The following is a 25,144-nucleotide window of genomic DNA, read 5'->3' as shown; positions in this document are numbered from 1 at the left end:
TATTTTTGTAGCCATTTTCTTTGGAATACTAGTATGTGAATTCTCTGAATACTGGAATTTTGGGGAGGTTAAGTTTTCATCACTGTATCTACTACACCAAGAACAGTACCTGGCATATAGAAGGAAGTAAATGTTTATCCTGTCTTTGGATTTGCAGCCTATCTCTATATGATCCCAAAACATTTTCAATTTCCCTCATCACTTATTAAAATTTCCCTTGTATATACCTATTGCCTTATATGATCATTGTTTATTTCCCCCTACAGATAGCGAGATCCGGCTATTGTTTTAACTTCTCAGTACTTATGTTTAGTGTTAAATGAGTTAGCCAGTGTATTTAGGTGTCAAGACAAAAATTGTTTTTTAAAAGGTTTAGTCATTTGGAATTACATCAAGAAAATAGTATATATAGATCATTTAGTTGGTGTCTTAGGGTTTCTATTCCTGCACAAACATCATGACCAAAAAGCAAGTTGGGGAGGAAAAGGTTTATTCAGCTTACACCTCCACATTGCTGTTCATCACCAAAGGAAGTCAGGACTGGAACTCGAGCAGGTCAGAAAGCAGGAGCTGATGCAGAGGCCATGGAGGGATGTTCTTTACTGGCTTGCTTTCTTATAGAATCAAGACTACCAGCCCAGAAATGGTCCCACCCACAAGGGGTGGGACTAATGGAGCAAATGCCTTACAGCTGTATCTCATGGAGGCATTTCCCCAACTGAAGCTCCTTTCTCTGTGATAACTCCAGCTGTGTCCAGTTGACACAAAACCAGCCGGTACAGTTGGTATGGCTTTTGTCTGGGCTACTTTTTTATTTTCCCCAGATGTAACTCACTTCCAGATTGACGTCTACATTGGATACCTTTACATCTTTATTACATATTCTGCAAGGAAAATAAACTAGGAATTTTATTCATTTGTTCATTTAACAAATAGTTATTGAACGTCTGGTAGGCTACTGAGTGCTAGACATTTGTTCTAAATGCCAGAAAATAGTGATAGTGAACAAAACAGACAAAAACTCCTGTTCTCAGAGTTTACTTTCTGATGAGAGAGTCATAACTGGACAAACAACATATATAGTGTGTCTGATGTGGGGAGGTAGAAAATAGAGGTAGTCAACTTGCAGTTTTAGATAAACTGTCAGAAAACACTTGAAAGAAATGAGTAAAGTCCAGCTATCCAAGAGAAGAATATTCCTAACAGAGGCAACTGTAAACTGTAACTTTAAATTCTTGAAATGGCAGTATGCCTGGGATATTTAGACAACAGCAAAGGAGCTGATGTGTGGTCATGGTGTGGCTAAGATATTGTATATGATTTGAGCAGAATGATGAAAGATAAAAGAATGCAATAGTGACAGGTGAGGTCAGGCAATAATGACGGGAGGAGAATACATGCTGCATAGTTCTCGAGACCAGAGTAAGAATCCAGGAGTTTATTTTGAGATGTGAGGTCACAGTTGCATTTTGAAAAGAGGACTATGTAACAGGCTTAGTGGGCTCATTCTGGCTCCTCTTTTGAGATAGGCAATAGGAAGGCATAGGCATGAATAGGAATAGCAATCAGGAAGCTACTGCATATAGAAGGAAGAAAGCAACCAATTATGTCAGATGCTATTGATAGTTCAAATGAGATGTGGACTGAGAATCAGTCATTGGATTTGATCATGTGTTGATCATTGATGATCTTGCTAAGTATAGTTTTATTAATAAAAGTTCAGAAGCCTTGATTGGGTGAGGTCCATAGAGAAATGGAGGAGTGGAAGTAGAGGTAGCAAATCTAAACTGTCTGAGGTGGTTTGGCATAGAGTGGGAAACTTGAGAGCCTTGTCAGAGGAGAAAGATAACTTTATTTTTTTTTTTGATAACTTATTTTTTTAAATAATGAAGAAGTGACATGTTTATATATGGAGAGATATGATTCAATAGATAGGGAAGATTGGTGGTATAGAAAGGAGAGTAGGGGGCTGGAGAGATGGCTCGGCAGTTAAGAGCACTGACTGCTCTTCCAGAAGTCCTGAGTTCAATTCCCAGCCACCACATGGTGGCTCACAGCTATCTGTAATGGGACCCAATGCACCCTTCTTGAGTGTGTCTGAAGACAGCTACAGTGTACTCATATAAATAAAAATAAATAAATCTTTAAAAAAATCAAAAGAGATATAATTTTTAAAAGAAAGGAAGGAAGAAAGAAAAGAAAAGAAGGAAGAAAGAAAAGAAAAGAAAAGAAAAGAAAAGAAGGAAGAAAGAAAGGAGAGTGACTAAAGGTAGAAAAGAGTCAGGTATTGTTGATAGTTAGAGGGTTAGCCTTAGGAAGAAATACAGACTTTCTTCGGTAGTAATAAGTGATTGTGGGTAAATGGGCTCTATCGAATGAATGATGGGAGTTTTTATAGTTCTTTTGTGCATGTACTTGGTTCTGTTTTATCCATGAAATAATCAACAAAGTTATCATAAGACACAGGATAAGAAAAAAAGTAGTTCAGTAGCCTCCTATAAGCTGAAGCCTCACTTTCTCCAGTTTCTATTACCCACAGTCAGAGTGGTCTAAAAATATTAGTGAATAGCACAATATTTGTTGTGTGTGTGGGGAAATATATTCACATAACTTCTAGAACAGAATATTGTTATTATGTGTCCTATTTTAGTTGTTGCTGTTGATCTCTCAGTAAGTAGCGAGATTAATAAATTCTGTGACTAGGTTTATTCAGGGTGACTGTATCAGAAGCTTTTCCTTAGTTCAGAGGTATTGCATAGAAATCGTGAAAATGATACAATGTATCATTTTAAGTTCTAGGAACGTTTTAACTGTATTACTGCATTACTTGTAGACTCCCTAGACAATAACCAGGTTTTAATTTGCCTAGTATTACCAGAATTATATTTACATTTAAAAATAAATGATTATTTAAATACCTGTGTTAAAAATGTATAAAGCTGCTTAGTATAGCAGTCAAAAGCGCAGGCTGCTTAGAGTCAAGTCCTGGGTTTGCTGTTTGATGGCTGTGTGACCTGAAAACTTAACCTCTCTGTGCTTGGTTTCCTCCATCTATAGAATGGTGATAATAATGATGTTGCTATGAGGATTATGAGTTAATATATGTTAAGCATTTAAAATAGAGCTTGACACATAAAAGGTCTGTGTAAGTAAGTACTGTGCTGCTGTACATAGTACAGTACTTCCTGAATTGATTCTAGTGGTTGGTTGGTTTGTTTGTTTGTTTGTTTGTTTGTTTTTTCTGCCTTCCCAGACTAGCATCAGATGAGTAGAATTCATTTTAATTAGAAAATGGAGAAAACCTGAGTATTTTTATTATTTCAAAGTTAATAAAAACATACATAATAGATAAGAACATTTACAATATTTAATTGCAATGTTATATAGGCATTGATGTATATGCACTTGGCATTTTGTTCAAGAAAACAAGCAAACTTTACCCTTTATGCCATTCTGTTTTCAACAATGACAGAAACTAGAGAGATGCATTCTGAGACATCTGACTGCTGGATGAAGACTGTTCCAAGTTATAACCAAACAAATAGCTCCATGGACTTTAGAAATTATATGATGAGAGATGAGAATCTGGAACCGCTGCCCAAAAACTGGGAAATGGCCTACACTGACACAGGAATGATCTACTTCATTGAGTAAGCAAATGTCTGTATTTCTTCCAGCATGCCCTGTCACTAGGAGAATAAACTGAAATCTTGAGAGAGAGGGAGAGGGAGGGGCAGGGGGAAGGAGAGGGGGAGGGGTTGGGAGAGGAAGAGAGAGAGAGAGAGAGAGAGAGAGAGAGAGAGAGAGAGAGAAGAAAACCATAGTTTGATTACTCATGCCAATATCTCTAAGCTTTCACTTGTTTTTATTTAAAAATATTTTTCATTTGAGTTGATTCTTCATCTAGTTATTTCCTTGAATGATATCTCCCCTCCTCCAATCTCCCCTCCTCCACTAATAATATAGTATATTTGGCCTCTGGAGAGTGTGCATGTGTCAAAGCCAGATGTCATTCCTCAGGTTCTGTCCACTTTGTTGGTAAGACAGGATTTCTCATGGGACTAGAGATCACCCTTGAGTCTTTTCTGGCTGACCAGTAATCTTCTGTTTCACCTGTCCAGTGCTAAAAAGACAGGGGCACCCCACCATACCTGGCTCTTTCATGTGACTTCAGGGGCTCTAGCTCATGTCCATGTTTTATCAACAGAGCTGTGTCCCCATTCCTGGCCTCTGGTTTGGAAATAGGTCATGGTAAAAGGATAAAGAATTTTTTGTTTCGCTCGAAAGAAAAAAAAGGGAAAAAAACCTTTTAGGTAGATTTCCCAACGTTAACAAGCTTTTCAAAAATTATACCAAGAGCTAGGTGTGGTGGTACACACCTTTAATCCTAGTACTCAGAAGGCAGAGACAGAAGGATTTCTCTCAGTTCAACGCTAGTCTGTTCTACATGGCAAATTCCAGGTTACATCATGAAACCCTGTCTCAAACCAACCAACAAAATGATCAACATGGAGAGAAGCATATTATCATTATATAACCTCAGTGTTTTTAGTCCTAAAGTTGTAGTTGGTGTATTGAGATAATATATTTAGGAAATACAGTAGGAAATACCACTGATCTTTAAAGTAATTAGTACAATAGAAGCCTATAAATAGGAGGCTCTTTATGGAAAGTATTAATATAATATTCATAGAGATACTGAATACCACATAATTAGATCAGCCTAAAATTGAATGTTGTTTGCTGTAGAGAATGTTATGCAAATAATTTATTCAAAGTTCAATAGAAAAAGATTTTTTATATTCCTATGTACCTTGAAGCCTAATCTTTAAAACCATTTGTTCAGGAGTAGAGTAATTATATAGTAACGTTACATAATATAATAATTAAGTAACTGGAAATACTCAGGTCTGGATACTACAGTCAGAGAATTTCTCCTTCTCTGTCTGTCTGTCTGTTTCTGTCTCTCTGTATCTCTTTGTGTCTCTGTCTCTCAACCCTTTTGTCATTAATTAATGCTCAGGACCTCAGTCTGCTTCTTCAGAATGAGCATTTTCTTCTACCAAGTCAGAGTCTAGTGCTTAAAAGACAGATTTTGAGGACGAGGCCTTTTACCACATATAGTACATTCTCGTAAACATTAGTGGACAGGTGTACACAAAACAATACAACCACACATACTCTTGTATGAACAATTGAAGGGATTTTCAAGGACAGTTTATATAAGGAGAATTTATTTTAAAAAAAAGTCTTCATAGATAAATATGTTAAAGACCTAAACAGTAAGAATTGAAACTAGGGACTAGAGAAAGATGGCTCAGTGGTTAAGAGTGCTTACTCTGCTTCCAGAGGACGCAGGTTCAGTTCCAAGCATCTGTGTCAGGAAGCTCACAGCCACTTGGAATTCTAGTTCCTGAGGATCTGATGCCCGCTGGCAACCGTGGGTACTATTCCAGAATGTGGCGAATGTAGACTTACATAGGTACATACTCATACATATAAAACAAATGCATTTTTCCAACAATAATTGAAACTAAACTACTAAGTGAAAATACAGGGAGAAATTGTATTTAACAAAGACTTTCTGATAGGAAACAAAAGCAACAACAACAAAGGAGGTTATAAACTAAAAACTTTTTCATGAGGTGGTCAGTGAGTAAAAAGGCAAATTATGCCATAGGAGAAAAGTCTCCAAACCATGTGTTGAACAGAGAGTTTGTAGATACAGCATACAGGTGAATATTTACTGATAGGTAACAGCTTTGTTCCTGGACATAATGTGGCAGATCTGTGTTAACTGCTTATGTTACAATGCATGACTATGAGACAGAATATTAGTGTAGATCCAGAATGTTTAACTTTTACATTCTAGGAATAGCCTTGTGAATACTGTTTTATTCTCTGGGGAATATTTGGTAAGATCTTAACAGATGACCTATTTTTGCTAATTTAGCAATCACATTTGCATTGGTATACTCAAAGTCAGACTTTTCTCAAGTAGAAATTGAATTTGGTTTAAGAAGGTATTTCCACAGCTTTTTTTGTTTGTTTTTTCTGACCATTTGTTTTCTCCTAGGAATCTAGGAGTTAGGATCTCTTCCATTTTACTAAATTTGATTCCACTGGTTTTATTTTAGGGCTATTCTCTCTGTGTAAGGATGTATGACACACATTCTAAAGTACTCTGTTTCCTATACAAATTATTTAGTTTATACACATGGCCGTGGTCTGCTAACAAGCATCATATTCAAAAGTAGTCACAGACTGTGAGGGCTAGAGACAGTTAGAGAGGTCACAGGGTGGCTTCTACTTTATAGCCCTCCCCTCCCCTCTCCCCTCCCCTCTCCCCTTCCCTTCCCTCCCCTCTTCTCCTCTCTTCTTTTGGAGAAGTGGACAAGGAAAGAGAATTTCTTCATATCACTATGTTCATAGAACTTCAATATACTTTTCTAATATGCCTATGTCAGACATTTTTTATTATGTGTATATGTGTGTGTACATACATGTAGCACAAGTACATGTGTGTAGGTACAGGTGCACTGTATATAGGCTGTGCAAGTGGAGGACAGCTCTGTTTCAGGGACTTTAAACTCTGATCGTATTTAATAGTTTTAGCATTCCTGTCTTGTGTGGTGACTTGGCCTGAAGCTGACTCACTGTAGCCTATAATAAAATCAATCCTGTTGTTCTTTGACAGCAGCTTTTGGCTCATTTCATAGACAGGAGCATGGTCTCTCTGCTCTGCTCCACCTTTTTTGTTTGTTTCTTTCATGTGATCCATGTTGGTGAAAATACAGTTTTATAGAATAATGTTTAACCAGAGCCATAATTTTTACTGGTATATTGCAGAAACAGCCACCTTAAAAATTACAAGTTTAATCTTAAAGAACCTCTGTGAGAACAGAACCTTTGTTTGATATTTGCCTCTACATTTTCAGCCCCTTTCACTGTACATACAAATGACAGTTACTCCAAAAAAGAGAGAGAGAGAGAGAGAAAGAGAGAGAAAAGAAAAGAAAAGAACAGAACAGAACTGCAGTACTTTTTAATAAAAGAAAGGAAGGAGTTCCTATAGCAGGCAAACATGATTTTTAGTCTGGCTTTGCCAGCTAGCAATACACAGCATGTGGCTATGTGCCCACCCTTTGAAATGTTTTGACTGCTTAAATAAGCTTATCATTCTGTACTTGGCTTTTGATCTCTTCTTTAAACTCTTCATTCTCAAACTTGTGCCTCTAGAATTACCTTTCCTTTATGGCAATTTCCAAGCAATGGATTGGGAACAATAGGGTTATTGAGTCTGTGGAATACAGATGGAGCCTGTAGGAGATAAATGATCTAATGTCATGCTTTTCAGTTATTTTGAATCTTTGCTTTTGAGATACTTTTCTCCCTATTTATCTTACTATTTTTTTTTCCATTTTTTATTAGGTATTTAGCTCATTTACATTTCCAATGCTATACCAAAAGTCCCCCATATCCACCCACCCCCACTCCCCTGCCCACCCACTCCCCCTTTTTGGCCCTGGTGTTCCCCTGTACTGGGGCATATAAAGTTTGCAAGTCCAATGGGCCTCTCTTTCCAGTGATGGCCGACTAGGCCATCTTTTGATATATATGCAGCTAGAGTCAAGAGCTCCGGGGTACTGGTTAGTTCATAATGTTGTTCCACCTATAGGGTTGCAGATCCCTTTAGCTCCTTGGGTACTTTCTCTAGCTCCTCCATTGGGAGCCCTATGATCCATCTATTAGCTGACTGTGAGCATCCACTTCTGTGTTTGCTAGGCCCCGGCATAGTCTCACAAGAGACAGCTACATCTGGGTCCTTTCGATAAAATCTTGCTAGTGTATGCAATGGTGTCAGCGTTTGGATGCTGATTATGGGGTGGATCCCTGGATATGGCAGTCTCTACATGGTCCATCCTTTCATCTCAGCTCCAAACTTTGTCTCTGTAACTCCTTCCATGGGTGTTTTGTTCCCAAATCTAAGGAGGGGCATAGTGTCCACACTTCAGTCTTCATTCTTCTTGAGTTTCATGTGTTTAGCAAATTATATCTTATATCTTGGGTATCCTAGGTTTGGGGCTAATATCCACTTATCAGTGAGTACATATTGTGTGAGTTTCTTTGTGAATGTGTTACCTCACTCAGGATGATGCCCTCCAGGTCCATCCATTTGGCTAGGAATTTCATAAATTCATTCTTTTTAATAGCTGAGTAGTACTCCATTGTGTAGATGTACCACATTTTCTGTATCCATTCCTCTGTTGAGGGGCATCTAGGTTCTTTCCAGCTTCTGGCTATTATAAATAAGGTTGCTATGAACATAGTGGAGCATGTGTCCTTCTTACCAGTTGGGGCATCTTCTGGATATATGCCCAGGAGAGGTATTGCTGGATCCTCCGGTAGTACTATGTCCAATTTTCTGAGGAACAGCCAGACTGATTTCCAGAGTGGTTGTACAAGCCTGCACTCCCACCAACAATGGAGGAGTGTTCCTCTTTCTCCACACCCACGCCAGCATCTGCTGTCACCTGAATTTTTGATCTTAGCCATTCTGACTGGTGTGAGGTGGAATCTCAGGGTTGTTTTGATTTGCAATATCTTACTATTTCTAATTGAGATCTTTATCCTATTGCAGTCATAATACGAAGACAACCACCTGGTTGGATCCTCGTCTCTGCAAGAAAGCCAAAGCCCCTGAAGACTGTGAAGATGGAGGTAGAGATTCAGAAACCTTTCATATTAGGCTTTTTCTCTTAATCCTTCCTCACTCTTCTTGCTTAGATAATGAGTTTTCCAAAAGCCTAAGCAAATAATAATATTCATAAGCACACCAGCTATGGATTGTAATCATAATTAGCTGATAGTAATAATTATGTCATTATATATAATTTTATAGGAGTTTTTTTAAAACTGCCCCTAAAAAGAGAAAAACACCTCTGCTGCTTTTAAATGTATATCCTAAAGTCAAACTTTTAAAATTCTAAATATTCAATAAATTAGGTACAACTTCATTATGTTTGATGCAGAGCATAGGTCACTAAGTTTGAAGACTTACTCTAAACTACAGAAATTAAGACAATATAGGACTTACAGATGGACACACAAATCAAAGTAACAAAGTAGTACCAGCAGGGTCCAGAAATAGTTTGATGCATATCTTGTCATTTGATTTATTAACTTGCCACGAATCAATTTACTGAGGCAAAGAAAACATCTTTAACACATGTGCTGGAAAAAGTTGACATTATGAACATAGGCCCTGGTTTCTGTTTCTACTACTACAAAATATATAAGTAAAATAAAAAAGAGCATCCTGGGAAAGCAAACCTTATCTGTACCTCATTTCCTAGACAAAAATTAATTTCAGATAAATCAAAATCCTAATCATAAAGCTAAGTCATAAATACAGGAGAATTTACTGATGATGTGGGGACTGGTAGTCTCTATACAAGCTGTAAAAAGTGGGACGAGAAGGAAAAATTCTGTACTTAATGTTCTGTATTTAATTTAAATTTTTTAAATGTTCATTAAAAGATACCACTAAGAAAATGAGTAAGTCAAGCCAATCGTGGTTATCACAGGCCTGTAATTCTAGCTGTTCATGAAGCTGAAACACAAAGATTGCAAATTTAATAGCAGCCTGGGAAACATAGTGAGACCCTATCTAAAACTTGGGAAATATATTTAAAGGAGCTATAGGTCAGTGGTAGAGCACTTGTGGAGCCCTGAGAAAGGGAGATGAGAAAAAAATTAATAGACCAAGTCCCAGGTTTTGCAGTATATAATTAACAGAGGAATTATGGTAAGAATCTAAAAAGAACTATTTAAGGAATTTTTAAAAACTTTTTATGTATAAATGTTTGGTATATCTATGAACCACCTGCATATGTTATCTACATAGGCCAGAAGAGGGCAGCAGATCTCCCTGGCACTACTAGAGTTATAGAAGATTGTGAGCCACCATGTGGGTGTTGAGAACCAAACAGGGGTCCTCTGCAAGAGCAGTAAGTGCTCTCAATAGCTGAGCCACTGCCCCATCCCCTATAAAGAAGTGATTCATAATTCAATAAACATGTGTGTGTATATGTATGTATACATATATGTGTGTGTGTATATTTATACATACACACACACACACACACAAATATATATGTGTGTATGGACAAGATGCTAAAAACCATTTATTTTGCTTTCAAAACCCTCTGGAATGACTACAAAAATAAAAAATAAAACAATTAATGTGGGTAAATATGGATAGAAATAGTAGCTCTTCCACATTAATGTGCAGGTTATAAAATGGTACAGCCACTTTGGAAAACAGTTTTGTCAGTTTCTTAAAAAGGTAAATATAGGGGGTTTCTGGGGGGTGGGACCAGGAAAGAGGGTAACATTTGAAATGTAAATAAAGAAAATATCCAATAAAAACTGAATAAAGGTAAATATACATAAATATAAGGTAAATATGAAAACCTAAATAAGCTTCTATTGTATTAGTTTTTCATACTATCCCTCAAATGGCCCTGAGATTTAGCTGTCTCTTCCTATATTCACTCTCTTTTTTCCCTCGTCCCTCCTTCTCTCCATCTGATCCTTCTGTTCCAACACCTCCATCTTCACAATCCCACAAAAACTGTTAAATTTACCTTTCCTAGGGTTGTCTGTCAATGCCACTAGCCTCAGTTGTTCTATAAATTGTGGTTTGATTATCATTGATTTAACAGCTAATATTCACATATAAATGAATACATATCATACATGTCTTTCTGGGTCTGGGTTACCTTACTCACGATGATCTTAGATATTTTGATAGGTGTAAGATAAACACTCAAAGTACTTTTGAATTGCATTTCCCTAATTACTAAGTAAGTTAAAAGAGGCCTTTAAGTATTTTTCAGCTGTTTGAGTTTCTTCTTTTGAGAATTCTGTGTAGATCAGTATCCCATTTTTAATTGATTTAGTTGGGTTTTTTGAAATCTAGTTTTTTGAGTTCTTTAAATATTTTGGATATTAACCCTCTATAGGACGTTTAGTTGGTAAGAATCTTTTCCCATTCTATCAGTGGCCACTTTATACAAATGATGGTGTCCTTTGCCGTATACAAGTGTCTCAGTTTCAGGAGGTCCCATGATTGTTGATTTTAGTGCGTGTGTTTAGAAAGTCTTTTCCTGTGCCAATGAGTTCAAGCCTATTCTTGATTCTCTTCTGTCAGGTTCAATGTGTCGTTTTATGTTGAGGTCTTTGACACATTTGGAGTTTTGAGTTTTGTGCCAGATAATAAATTTGGATTTCTTTGGGTTGTTCTACATGCAGCCATCCAGTTTGACTAGCACCATTTGTTGAAGATAACCTTTTTTCCAGTATGTATTTTTGGCATCTATATCAAACATCAGGTGTACATAAGTGTGTGAATTTATGTCTGTGTCTTCAGGGTTTTTTCTATTGCATAACATGTCTATTTTTGTGGCAATATCATGTTGTTTTTATTATAGTTCTGTTTATATCTTGAAATTGGGGATGGTACCTCCAGCACTTCTTTTATTATTCGGAATTGTTTTAGCAATGCTGGTGTGTGTGTGTGTGTGTGTGTGTGTGTGTGTGTGTGTGTGTGTGTTCATATGAAGCTGAAGATTGTCCTTTCAAGTTATGTGAAGAATTTTGATGGGAATTTCATTGAATTTGTAGATTGTTTTTGATAGGATGGCCATTTTTACTATATTAATCCTACCAATCTATGAACATGGAAGATCTTTTCATATTCTGCTATCTTCTTCAGTTTCTTTCTTCAGTGTCTTAAAGTTTTTATCATACAAGTCTTTCACTTACTTGTATAGAGTTATCCCATGATATTTTATATTATTTGAGGCTATTGTGAAAGCTGTTGTTTCCCTGATTTCTTCCTCAGTCCCTTTGTCATTCATATATATATATATATATATATATATATATACATATATGCTATTGATTTTTGTGAGTTAGTTTTGTATACAGCTACCTTGCTGGAAGTGTTTATCAGCTGTAGGAATCCTGATGGAATTTTTAGGGTCACCTATATATACTTTCATTATATGCAAATAAAGGTACTTTGTCTTCTTTCTAATTTGTATTCCCTTGTTACTTTCTCAGTGATGTCTGTTGTTGATGTTAAGGTGAATTTCTTGGATGTTATACAAGGATGGATCCTGTTTTCAAATCCGTTCTATTACTCTGTGTCTTTCCGGGGGGACATTGAGAGCACTGATGTTGAGACGTTAATAAACAATGTTTGTTGATTCCTGGTGGTAGAGGTGGTGGAGGTATTGGAGGTATTGGAGATGATGGAGGAGGTGGAGGAGGTGGAGGGGATGTGTGTGTTTATTTTTCCCCTCTTCTGATTTGATGGTCTGGGATGATTTATTCCTTGTATTTTCCTTGGCGTATTTAACCTATTTAAGTAAGAATTTTCCCTCTACCACATTTTGTAGGGCTAGGTTTGTAGATAAATACTGCTTAAATTTGGTTTTTATCATGGAATGTCTTTATTTTCTATTGTGATTGAAAGTTTTACTGGGTATAGTAATCTGGGCTGACATCTTTGCTCCTTCAGCGTCTGTAGAGCATCTGTACATGACCTTCTGGCTTTTTTTGAGTCTCCATTGAGAAGTCAGATGTTATGATAATAGGTCTGCCTTTATATGTCAGTAGGTCTTTCTCCCTTGCAGCTTTTAATATTCTTTTGTTATTGTTGTTGTGTACATGTAGTATTTTTATTATTATGTGCAGAGGGTAATTTTTTTTTTGCTGCTGCTTCCCTCTGCTTCCCACTCCCTGTTCCCCCAGATAGGGTTTCTCTGTGCACCCCTGGCTGTCTTAGAACTGTCTCTGTAGACCAGGCTGGCCTTGAACTCACAGAGATCTGCCTTCCTCTGCCTCCTGAGTGCTAGGATTAAAGGCCAGCATCACCATGGCCTTACTTCTGTATGTTCTTGTACCTTGATTGTGTTCTTTAGGTTAGGTAGATTTTCTTCTATGGTTTTTTGAAAATATTTTCTTTGCCTTTGACCTGGTTTTTTTCTCCTTCCTCTACTTCTGTTATTCTTAGGTTTGATTTTTTTTTATAGTGTTCTAGATTTCCTGGATGTTTTGTGCCAGTATTCTGTATTTAACATTTTTTGACTGAGGTATCCATTTCTTCTATTGTGTCTTTAATGCCTTAGATTCTCTCTTTCATCTCTTGTATTCTATTGCTGAAGCTTGTCTCTGAGGTTTCTGTTATAGTTCCTAAATTGTTCATTCCAGATTCCCCTCGTATTTTATGTATTGATTCTATTACTACTTTCGGGTCTTGAACTCTTTTACTTTTGTCCTTTCACTGTTTGTGTTTTCATAGATTTCTTTAAGGGATTTATTCATTTCCTCTAAGCACCTCTGTCATATTCACTTATAAGGGCTATTTAAGGTCTTTATCTTGTGCTTCAGCTGTGTTGCAATACTTGGAGGGCCTACTTGGAATAGGTGTTCTGGGTTCTAGTGAAGACATATTGTCCTGGCTGTTATTGATTATGTTTTTACACTGCCATTGAGACACCCAGGATTGGAAAGATTCTGGGATTCTGAGATCTTGATAGGTGGGACCACTGGAGGTTCTGGGTGAAATGGATTTCTAGGTATTAGGAGCTGATACTTAAGAATGGGGATGGACTGTGGGGTGAGTGTTGAGGGGGTCCACAAATGCCTGTAACTCCAGTACAGAGAATCCAACACCCTTCCCTGAGTTCTGTAGGCACCAGCTTACACAAACAAACATGCATACACATAGATTTAAAAAGTAATTTAAAAAATGAAAAAGAAATAAAACAAGGGAAGAAAGCTTGGCATGGTGGAGCATGTCTGTAATTCCAGCTCCTGGAAGGTAGAGAGCAGAAAGATAAAGAGTATCTTCAGTTACATAGTGAGCCTGGGCTATATGACACTTGTCTTAAAAAACAAAACAACTACAACAATACAAGAGCAAAAGGGGATAGGGAAAAGTCAGGCAGTAGGTGGGACTAACTGAAATACTTCTGTGTTCTGTCCTATCATGTGATTCCCAAGAATGAAACTCAGGTGGGCAGGCTTGTGGGCAGGCACCCTTGCTCAGCCCCTGTGTTTTCATTAAGGAAAAACAATATTTTTTATTGTATCTTCCTTGTCAATAATGCTGTCTGTCATAGTAAGCTCTTTGTGATGGTGAAGTTAGCCATTGTAAAGCAAACTAAGATATATAATACTGTAGAAAATGACCTTTCAGATTGGATGTATGAACTTAGTCCTTGTCTGTTTTTTTGTCAATTTGTTGCCTTTCCTACTCCCTAATTCAATTTCTACTAAATTCTCTGCATTTTCTGATTTCTTTGGTGGGAGATATTTGTTCCTCTTACTCTATCAACTGCCAGTGGCTCACCCACTAAAACTCTAGTGTTGCCCTTCATTCTGAGCCAGATTTCTGTGCTTCCTATTGCTTTTGAGTCTGTTTTTAATTGTCTCAGTGGCTTGTCAAATGCACATTAAAAGTAAGTTTGACATCTTTAGTCTCTCATAGACACCATTTTCCTGAGCATTAGGTCAAGGCTCTAGAAAGAGTCTCAACCACAGGGGTCACATAGCACATATCCTGCATATCATACATTTACATTATAATTCATAGCCATAACAAAATTACAATTATGAAGTAGCAATGACAGAATTTTATGGCTGGGGTTAACCACAGCATGAAGAACTGTATTAAAGTTCACAGTGTTAGGAAGGTTGAGAACCACTGCTCTAGCAATTCTTGCTTCTTAGCCTCTTCTTGTTACCCAGATAACTCTCAGTTCTGTAGGTTGGTGAGTTTTGTTTTCATTTTACTATGTTATTTTTTAAATGTTGTCAAAAATTCACAGCATATAGAAAACCTGAAACAATTTTACTTTGAACACATATATGTGTGCCCTTGGGGTCTTACACATAACTTGCTGCTGTGTAGCCTAGGCAGGCTTCACACCTGATGTCATCCTGCCATACTTTGTACTCTAGGATTAAAGGGATGGGGCTTCGGTATAGAATTACCTCTCTGCTCTTCCGCTTTCCTGACATATCCTTAGCACCAGCAGTCTCCAAGATATTGGTATTCATACTGTCTAATGGTATACTAGAAGGAAACATTGGAATTTATTTTCATAACATTTTTGAAAGTAATATAAAATAAGCTTTGCTATTTTATGTACCATTTTTGTGATGGCACTCTTAACTTGTTCCATATATCAAGCTAGAACATGTTGACTGTTCCATGACACTGTGACATTTTTTTTCTTTTTCTTTTTTATTTATTACGTATTTTCCTCAACTACATTTCCAATGCTATCCCAAAAGTCCCCCATACCCTCCCCCCCCACTCCCCTACCCACCCATTCCCTTTTTTTTTGGCCCTGGCGTTCCCATGTACCGGGGCATATAAAGTTTGTGTGTCCAATGGGCCTCTCTTTCCAGTGATGGCCGACTAGGCCATCTTTTGATACATATGTAGCTAGAGTCATGAGCTCCGGGGTACTGGTTAGTTCATTATGTTGTTCCATCTATAGGGTTGCAGGTCCCTTTAGCTCCTTGGGTACTTTTTCTAGCTTCTCCATTGGGGGCCCTGTGATCCATCCAATAGCTGACTGTGAGCATCCACTTCTGGGTTTGCTAGGCCCCGGCATAGTCTCTCAGGAGACAGCTATATCTGGGTCCTTTCAGCAAAATCTTAATAGTGTATGCAATGGTGTCAGTGTTTGGAAGCTGATTATGGGGTGGATCCCTAGATAGGGCAGTCTCTAGTTGGTCCATCCTTTTGTCACAGCTCCAAACTTTGTCTCTGTAACTCCTTCCATGGGTGTTTTGTTCCCAATTCTAAGAAGGGGCACAGACACTGTGACATTTTGAAGTTTACTTGTGCCTGTTTCTACCTGATATGTAAGTGTTACTTTAAGAGAGGTAAATAGAAGTATTGCTGGTTAAAGATAATACAAACATGAATGCCCAAGCTAATAATTAAATAAAGTTGCGCTGGTACTCAGATACCTCATATGAGGTGTTTTCAGAGGCATTAAGGTAAAATACTGACAATTATGTAGTCCTCTCCTTTTTAAACATTTGGTTTACATATGCTTTATTAGATAATATTACTATGTGTATACATGTATACAACTATAGTATGTGTATATATATATTTGTGTGTGTGTGTGTGTGTGTGTGTGTGTATGGATAAATATGTGTCTTGGAGGACACATATTTACATTTTTTTTTACTATGTAGACTACTTAACCAAAATCTTCTGAGATGTTGCCTTTTATTTTTAAACTAGCCTTTCTGAAAAATAACTACCTCTTTCTTGCTTCCAGTTATCTACTAAATAAAGCCCAGACCATTTGATAAAGTACGAGGATTTTTTAAATGACAATTAAACCATGTTGTCATGGCACTGATACTTTTTTTTTTTTTTTTTTTGGCCAGGAGTAAGAGTTGTGTTTCCTTACTCATATCCATTCTTTTTCTAAGCACAATTGTTAAGTATTTTTTCTTCAGAGACCCCTCTGTGCTCTTTTTGTCTGAATTAGAATTGTCTTCTCTAGTGATATACTTCCCTCTAGTTACATGCTATGCTATGCTGAACTGTAACTAGATACCAGTCCTCAAGAGTAAGGGTATTGTCCTAGTCAGTTGCATATCCCTTTACCAGAGACCTAAATGTTTGGAAGAAAAGAAAGGGCTAGAGGAGGCATGGAAGGGAAAGAAGTATACTGTCTTCAGATTAACTTGATGATTCTTATAAACAGTATTCTTAAAATTCTCTACTCTTCTGTGGAAGGAGATAAATAGTTGTCTGCATTCGCCAGCTTAAGAGTCCCAATAAAGCTAAGATACGAACTACAGACATGAAGCCGACTGTGGGCTTACCCATGAGTGTGGAGCCTGCATTCGTGTAAGCGGTTTTACCTCTGTGGGCAGTAGCACTGAGCAGTGTGAGGTCTTGTCCCCTGAGGCAGGCATAGTAGAGGACAGACTATAACGTTTTTCTCCAGGCAGGTGGCATCTGAAACAGGAGTTCTAGAGTCTCAAGCATACTTGATTACATTCTGTAAAGCTCATTAGTCAAAAGGATACTTTTACTTTGCAAAGGAGCTGAAGGGCTCAAAGAAACTAGAAATGTTTCTCTCATTCATCTCTATGGAATTTGACAAATTCAGACTATTTCTTTAATTACAACATAATTATTAATTTAGTCTCAAAAGTAGACAATTTGGCTCACCAAAATGGCTCAGCAGGTAAAGATGTCTTGTTGCCAAGCCTGACTGTCTGCTTTCAATTCCCCAACCAAAAAGATGAGAACCGATCCTAAAAGTTGTTCCCTAACCTCCACATGTGCATTGTGGAGCTTATCCACACATAGATGCACATAAACAAACCAACAAGGACACTTCATCAAACCGTTCTTGTACATTTACTTTAAGAATACTTAAGCACCTTTAGTAGAAGGATTACAACTAGATGTAGATTCTAATATTGCCTGCCTGTAATCTGGTGGGAGGTCATGATTAGAACCTTGAGCTTCTTTTGTTTTATGCTTGTCAACCCTGACCACTTTCTCTGCACTTTCTGTCTCCCTCCATGAGAAAGAATAGACGATATCTGACTCCCACTGGTATTCTCTATCATGGAGTATACATGTTGAAAAGAAAATAATATTTGAAACTTTATAGTTTAAGATGCTGTTTGCCATTGACTGATCATTTAAGATTTAGGAAAACTCCACCAGTTCTAAACTTGTCCTTTCTTTACTGCTCTTCTGAAATCTATGTCTCCACACTATCTGATGATTTAACTGATGAGCACATTTGTCTTCCATTCAAATAAAGTAATTAGTGTTTTTGCTTAAATAATTATATTAAAACTACAACATCAGAATTCCATTATACTCTCAACCCACCCCGTTTCTTATCTGATGAAAGAAAGATTAAGATTAAATTGCCAAAGACATCTTATAAATATTGAGTGTTGAATTCATTGTGGAGCTTAAAGAATGATAATAGAAAATTAGCAAATGAATACACCTACACTATGAGAAAGTAGTTTTTTGGTTTGGTTTGGTTTTGGGTTTTGTTTTTTGGTTTTTTTTTTTTTTTTTTTGGTTTTTCAAGACAGGGTTTCTCTGTGTTGCCCTGGCTGTCCTGGAACTCACTTTGTAGACCAGGCTGGCCTCGAACTCAGAAATCCACCTGCCTCTGCCCCCCCCAAGTGCTGGGATTAAAGGCATGAGCCACCACTGCCCAGCGAGAAAGTAGTTTTAATTCATATATTTCAATAAGAAAAATCTCATTTTGAAAATAAAAAGGAAAAGGATAAATTCATGGGCATTAGAGCCATCCAGCTGCTTGATAAGCCAAGAATAGATTTACTTCTTTGAGTCAATTGGGAAGATGCATCCATTTCTCATACAGAAGAGGACAGTTAGGTTATTCAAGTCTCTCCTGTCCCCAAGTAAAGATACTTCTTGGCTATGACCCTACAGCCTTTTTTCACAAATTTTTTTAAAGGACATCTTTTGTTAAGGTATCTACCTCTATTTTAAATATATAGTAATTGATGCCGAGTGATGGGTGGCACTTGGGAGGCATAGACAAGCAGATTTCTGAGTTTGAAGCCAGTCTGGTCGACAGAGTGAGTTCGAGGACAGCCAGGGCTATATTTTAAGACAGAGAGACCCTGTCTTAAAAAAAAACACAGGAAAAAAATAAAGAAGAGAATTAGTGATTGTAATAGTCTGCATTTAGCGCCTACCTAGTCCCACCTTTTCAGTAATCTACTTTCATACTTTGAGACAAGTTTTCACTATATAGCCCTGACTCACCTGGAACTCTCTGTGTGGACCATACTGGCTTCACCTGCCTCTGCCTCCTAAGTGCTTTGGTAAATGTGCCACCATGCTGGGTATGAACTGCTTTTCTTAAATTTATCAATATGATTGTCTATTTCAGTAAAGTCTTCGTGGCTCTTCTCACTGCTCTCCACAACTTTGTTAGTGTTGGTCATGGCTTCTGTCCCCTTCAACACCTTCCAAGACCATATTTTAGCCTTTCACTTCCTAACATGTCAGTGTTCCTAAGCTTCTGTCTATTTTTCACCTTTCTCTATTCACAGTTTAAGTAATCTTATCTATTGCCATGCTGTTCACATGGTGCCTGCCAAATGTTTATCTTCCTATATTTTCTGTTGAATCTAGGTTCATATGGCTTCTTGGGTATGTCTGTCAAGGTGTTTTCAGAAATGATAATCCTCTCAGTTGTTTGAGTCATAACTGATTGTTCTCAGCTTATTCCTTAGAGTGCCCCTAGGTTTTTTTGTTTTTGTTTTTTACAGTTAAGAACCAAGTATAGCATTGCAGCTTTTAGAAACTTTTTATTTAATGTCTACTTGTGCTAGACATGGTATTAAGACATTTTTAAATGCTTCTTTGGTCTCCTAAGTTCCTCTAAATCTTTTTATATTTTTAATTTCTACAAGCATGTCCTCATATTAGTTATTAGTAAGTACTTGATAGTATGCTATAGTAGGTAATCTTTGTGTTTGAGCCTGGGTGGATTTGACATGAGTGTGTCAGTAAGGAGGGGGTCACCCAGAATGAGCAGCACAGTCAGATGGGTGAGGTCCCAGACTGAGCTCCAGGCTGAGTAAAAGGGAGAGAGTGAGCTGAACGCGAGTTCCTCGGATTGGAAGCAGCTCTACCAGCTGCTTCATGTTCTGCTGCCATGCCTTCCCGCCAAGATGGACCATATCCTCAAACTGTGAGGCAAAGTCAACCCGTCCTCTGCTAAGTCATTGTTGTTAGGTGTTTTGTCACAGCATCAAAACAAGTAATTGCTCATCTATCATTTTTATGCCAGAAGAACTAGAAACTGAGGACCACGTAGGCCTCCTGTCCTACTCTTTCCTTCCCTCAGTCTCCATAGTAACCAGATTTCACTTCCTTATCTCTGCTACATGCCCATTCCCATCATTCCTACTACCAATGCCTTAGTTCCAGCCTTTGTAATTCATTGCCTACTCTATTAAAGATTTTCTTATTTGTCTACTTTTGTATCATACTATTTTATCTGTTTCTTCCTCTGTTATTGATGGTCCATATCTTTTACAAATATAAATTTAATCATGTCACAGTCCCACTTAATCACTCTTATGATGGCTCAGTGGGTAGGAATTTTTGCTGAGTTTGAGTTTCCAGCATCCATATAAAAGTCAGGCATAGCTACATTTCCCTGTTTCCCAATCTTGTAAGTAAGAGATAAGTGGATTCCTGGATACTCACTGGCTGGCCAGCCTACTTAAAATGGTGAGCTTCATGTTCAGTGAGAAACCTTGTCTTAAAAAAATAAGATACTTACACCCAACCATTGATTGAACTGAAGTCCGGGACCTCTGTGGTTGCATTAGGGAAAGGCTGGAAGAAGCTGAGGAGGAGGGAGACCCCATAGGAAGACAGAAGTCTCAACTATCCTGGACACCCAAGATCTCTCAGACACTGAGCCACTAACCAGGCAGCATACACTAGCTAGACTTAAGCCCCTGACACATATAGCAGAGAACTGCCTGGTCTGGCTTCAGTGAGAGAAGATGTACCTAACCCAGAGACTTGAGGCCCCAGGGAGTGAGGAAGCCTGGCATGGATTGGGGTCGGGGGATATTCTCTTGAAGACAGGTGGGGAAAGGAGGAATAGGATGAGGAACTTTCAAAGGGCAGAACAGGAGGGGGATAATGACTGGACTGTAAAAAAAGATTAATTTTTAAAAAAAGATAAGTTCATGTTTATTTCTTCTCTGTTCTCATCTGGCTCCTTCTGTCTTCACTGGTGCCTAGCTTGTTCCCTTTAATCCTGTCTCTGTAAAACTCTCCCAGTAAAACCACCTCCTTCTTTTTCCTGTGTCAGCACTGCTTTCTTAAGTAGCCTCCCTCTCCTCTCGTGAGAGTTGGACATATCCTGTTCTGTCTAATCTTTCTTTGATTCGTTGTCAATTTGTCTGCCTCTCAATTAGACATCACTTTCAAACATGTCTGCTTCCTTCTACAAATTAACTTTACCTTCATTGTTTGGGATTAAAGGTGCATACTAAGGGTGAGTCAGTATTCCAGCTAGAAGGATTAAAGGCGTATGCTAAGGGCTGAGCCACACCACAACTAGAAACAGGTTTTTTCAATAAGTAACAAAATCTTGGGGTTCACAGTGTGATCCTGCAACAATTTTGTTTTACCCTGGGTTTGTAGCTGGATTGGTGTTTATGTTTCTCCTCTGGTAGCATGCATAGACCTTCCTATTCTGTAACTGAGTGGTGAAGGCTCTAGGCACCAGTTTTACATCCCAATGAGTTATGTAGCTGGTGTCTTCAGCAATGTAGCTGCCAGAGCATTCTTAATACTTCAGTATTCTTTGATCTGTCTGGAATGACTTCATTTTCTCTAATTTATCATTTAGGACTACTCAAACATTTCTACATTTAAAAGGCTTTTCTAACAGCTATTCTTAGATTTGATAGTATTCCTCCTGATGCCCTCTAAACCCTATTTTCAGCTTGTCATTTCTGTCCTATCTTTCTGTCTGCTCAAGAACCACATTGTGTTCTTAATATTTTTTAATAAAAAGGAGACAGAAAGAAGAACAGAAAGGAAGGAAAAAGAAAAAAGAAAGGAAATAGGTGAAATGATCCACTAGAAAATGTATAAAATCGCTAGGCATTTTAATCTATTGCCACCTTCATTAGACTGTTACAGCTACCAGTGCTAATGACTTAAAATTATGAAAAGTAACTCAGAAGACAGATTGCCATATATGCTCTCTAAGGAAGGCTACATTTAATATGTTTGCTGCTAATTGGTTCAAGTGCTAAAATAGATAACTTCCAACAAGTTTATGCCACAATATACTTCTGTTGATCTTTTGTCTTTTTTAAGTATTAATGCATCCTTCATAAAGTATTTGATTTTTCTTCATTTCTCCAGCCTTCTCCAAAGACATCTAGCCATGGTTGTACAAGTGATCCCTACTCATCAGCGCTTGGTTTCTATGCTAGCTCAAGACAATTTCTAATGAAGAGAAAAATCTTTCCTTGATAATATACTTTGGTGATATTATGTATTCTTACAAATATAATCCAAAAATATCCTACCTACTTAATGGTTATTTGGTGATGAAACCTTATAACTATTAAATTGATTGCTCTTTGCTTTATAGCTATACCAGATCAAAGTAAACTGCAGTATATCTCACTTCATATTTTTTCTAAAGTTTCCACATATTTCAATTACTTCAATAATTTTCTAGATGAGGTTTTAGTTAGAGAAACAGAATCAATATACATGTAAAGAAGATTTGCTCAGATGGCCTGTAACTCATAGGAGCCAGGTAGTCCAGCAATGTCTCAGCTGTTCTTGTGTGGTGCTGGAGGTCTAGAAGACTCGTGAAGAGCCATTGGATCTCTTTGTATCATGGGAAACTACCACCCACTGAAGAGGATTAAGGGAGCTCTTCCCCCTTCCCTTAGTCTATCCTACCCAGAGGCATGCTTCTTACTTAGCTGGCCCCTGGTCTTGTCAGGCTGACAAGATTAACCACCACTGTCTGCTTTCATTGTCTCCACCTCAGCCTTCAATCATATTCTTCAAAGGAGAACCATAAAACTCAACAAACTTGGAAACCACTGACTGATTATGTATGGAATTTAAAAAAAAAAAAAAAAAAACAGAGTTGAAGTTGTGAATACAGATCTGGGAGGAGTTAGGGAAGCTGAGAGGGGGAATATGATCAAAATGCATTCTGTGTATTATGAAATTCTCAATATATTTTTAAAAACTCAAAAGGTGTACATATGTTAGAGAATAGAGATGAGGTAATTGAAGAGTTTTTCAAGAGGCTAATAACCTGTTCTCTTTATTCTGAGTGAGGAATACATTTTTATTACAGTAAAAAGTTTTATAGTTTGTCAGTTTATCAGTGGAATTTTTGTTTATGAAGTTGACATTTCATAACTGAGTCAGTGGCAGAAAATCTTTTCATGTATTCTAAGCCTGTTTTCTGTCCAGTATGTTTTGTTTATCGCATATGCACTAAAAGAAGAATTGAAAATAAAGAGACCTGGGGCTAGAAAGATGGCTTAGTGGTTTAAAAGCACTGGCGCTTCTTGCAGAGGACCTAAACTCAATTCCTAGCACCCATAGCTATCAGGAAGTCAACTTCCTAGGATTCTGATACCATCTTCTGGCCTTCACAAGCACACATGTAGGCAAGCACCTGTAAATGTAACAGAATTCTTTAAAGTAAACAAAGGGACAGAATATCATAATGTACAACAACTGTAGTTTTTTTGTTGTTGTTGTTTGGTTTTTGTTTTTTAATTCCAACTCATTTGGGCTTGGTGTCACATGCCTATAATCCCAGCACTCAGGAGGCAGAAGCAGGTGGATCTCTGGAGTTCAAGGGTAACCTGGTTACATAATGAGATCCTGTCTAAAAAAAAATGAAAAACAAGTTTCTTACTCAGTTCCTATATATAATTGGCAACACTACAACTTCCAACTAGGATGTATCATATGTACAAAAGCAATATATTCAAACCTCAGCCCATCTCTCCAGCCCCTAATAGCTATTATTGTTATGTCTTTTATTAAGATAAACACTTTTTAGTTTAATGTTAGGTTTTTGTTGGTTGGCTTTTTGCTCTTTGTATGTCTTTTTTTAAAATATTTTTTTAATTACGTATTTTCCTCAATTACATTTCCAATGCTATCCCAAAAGTCCCCCATACCCTTACCCCCCACTCCCCTACTGACCCATTCCCACGTTTTGGCCCTGGCGTTCCCCTGTACTGGGGCATATAAAGTTTGCATGTCCAATGGGCCTCTCTTTCCAATGATGGCCAACTAGGCCATCTTTTGATACATATGCAGCTAGAGTCAAGCACTCCAGGGTACTGGTTAGTTCATAATGTTGTTACACCTACAGGGTTGCAGATCTCTTTAGCTCCTTGGATACTTTCTCTAGCTCCTCCATTAGGGGCCCTGTGATCCATCCAATAGTTGACTGTGAGCATCCACTTATGTGTTTGCTAGGCCCCGGCCTAGTCTCACAAGAGACAGCTATATCAGATCCTTTCAGCAAACTCTTGCTAGGGTATGCAATGGTGTCATCGTTTGGAGGCTGATTATGGGATGGATCCCTGGATATGGCAGTCTCTAGATGGTCCATCCTTTCATCTCAGCTCCAAAATTTGTCTCTGTAACTCCTTACATGGGTGATTGTTCCCAATTCTAAGAAGGGGCAAAGTGTCCACACTTTGGTCTTTGTTCTTCAGTTTCATGTGTTTAGCAAATTGTATCTTATATCTCAGGTATACTAAGTTTCTTGGCTAATATCCACTTATCAGTGAGTACATATTGTGTGAGTTCCTTTGTGATTGGGTTACCTCACTCAGGATGATGCCCTCCAGGTCCAACCATTTGCCTAGGAATTTCATAAATTCATTCCTTTTAATACCTGAGTAGTATTCCATTGTGTAAATGTACCACATTTTTTTGTATCCATTCCTCTGTTGAGGGGCATCTGGGTTCTTTCCAGCTTCTGGCTATTACAAATAAGGCTGCTATGAACATGGTGGAGCATGTATCTTTATTACCAGTTGGAACATCTTCTGGATATATGCCCAGGAGAGGTACAGCGGGATCCTCTGGTAGTACTATGTCCAATTTTCTCAGGAACTGCCAGACTGATTTCCAGAGTGGTTGTACAAGCTTACAATCCCACCAACAACGGAGGAGTGTTCCTCTTTCTCCACATCCTTGCCAGCATCTGCTATCACCTGAATTTTTTATTTTAGCCATTCTGACTGGTGTGAGTTGGAATCTCAGGGTTGTTTTGATTTGCATTTCTCTGATGATTAAGGATGCTGAACATTTTTTCAGGTGCTTCTCAGCCATTCGGTATTCCTCAGGTGGGAATTCTTTGTTTAATTCTGACCCCCTTTTTTTAATGGGGTTATTTGATTTTCTGGAGTCCACCTTTTTTTTTTTTTTTTTTTTTTTTTTTTTTTTTTTGGTTTTTCGAGACAGGGTTTCTCTGTATAG

The 25,144-nt window shown here is 37.8% G+C and overlaps 1 protein-coding gene across 2 annotated transcripts in view; it reads left to right on the top strand.

Moving 5' to 3' along the window:
- Magi3 (membrane associated guanylate kinase, WW and PDZ domain containing 3) overlaps positions 1-25,144 on the top strand; it is a 207,148-nt gene that overhangs the window by 131,549 nt on the left and 50,455 nt on the right. For both annotated transcript variants that reach the window (NM_001159354.1, NM_133853.3), the window contains exons 5-6: positions 3,473-3,650; positions 8,642-8,721. In NM_001159354.1, coding sequence (NP_001152826.1) covers positions 3,473-3,650; positions 8,642-8,721 — 258 coding nt within the window. The remainder of the gene's footprint in view (positions 1-3,472; positions 3,651-8,641; positions 8,722-25,144) is intronic.

Source organism: Mus musculus, chromosome 3 (genome assembly GCF_000001635.26).
Source record: "Mus musculus strain C57BL/6J chromosome 3, GRCm38.p6 C57BL/6J".
Lineage (NCBI taxonomy): Eukaryota > Metazoa > Chordata > Mammalia > Rodentia > Muridae > Mus > Mus musculus.
Note: the sequence above shows the minus strand (reverse complement) of the source record. Positions and strands in the feature narration are given on the sequence as shown.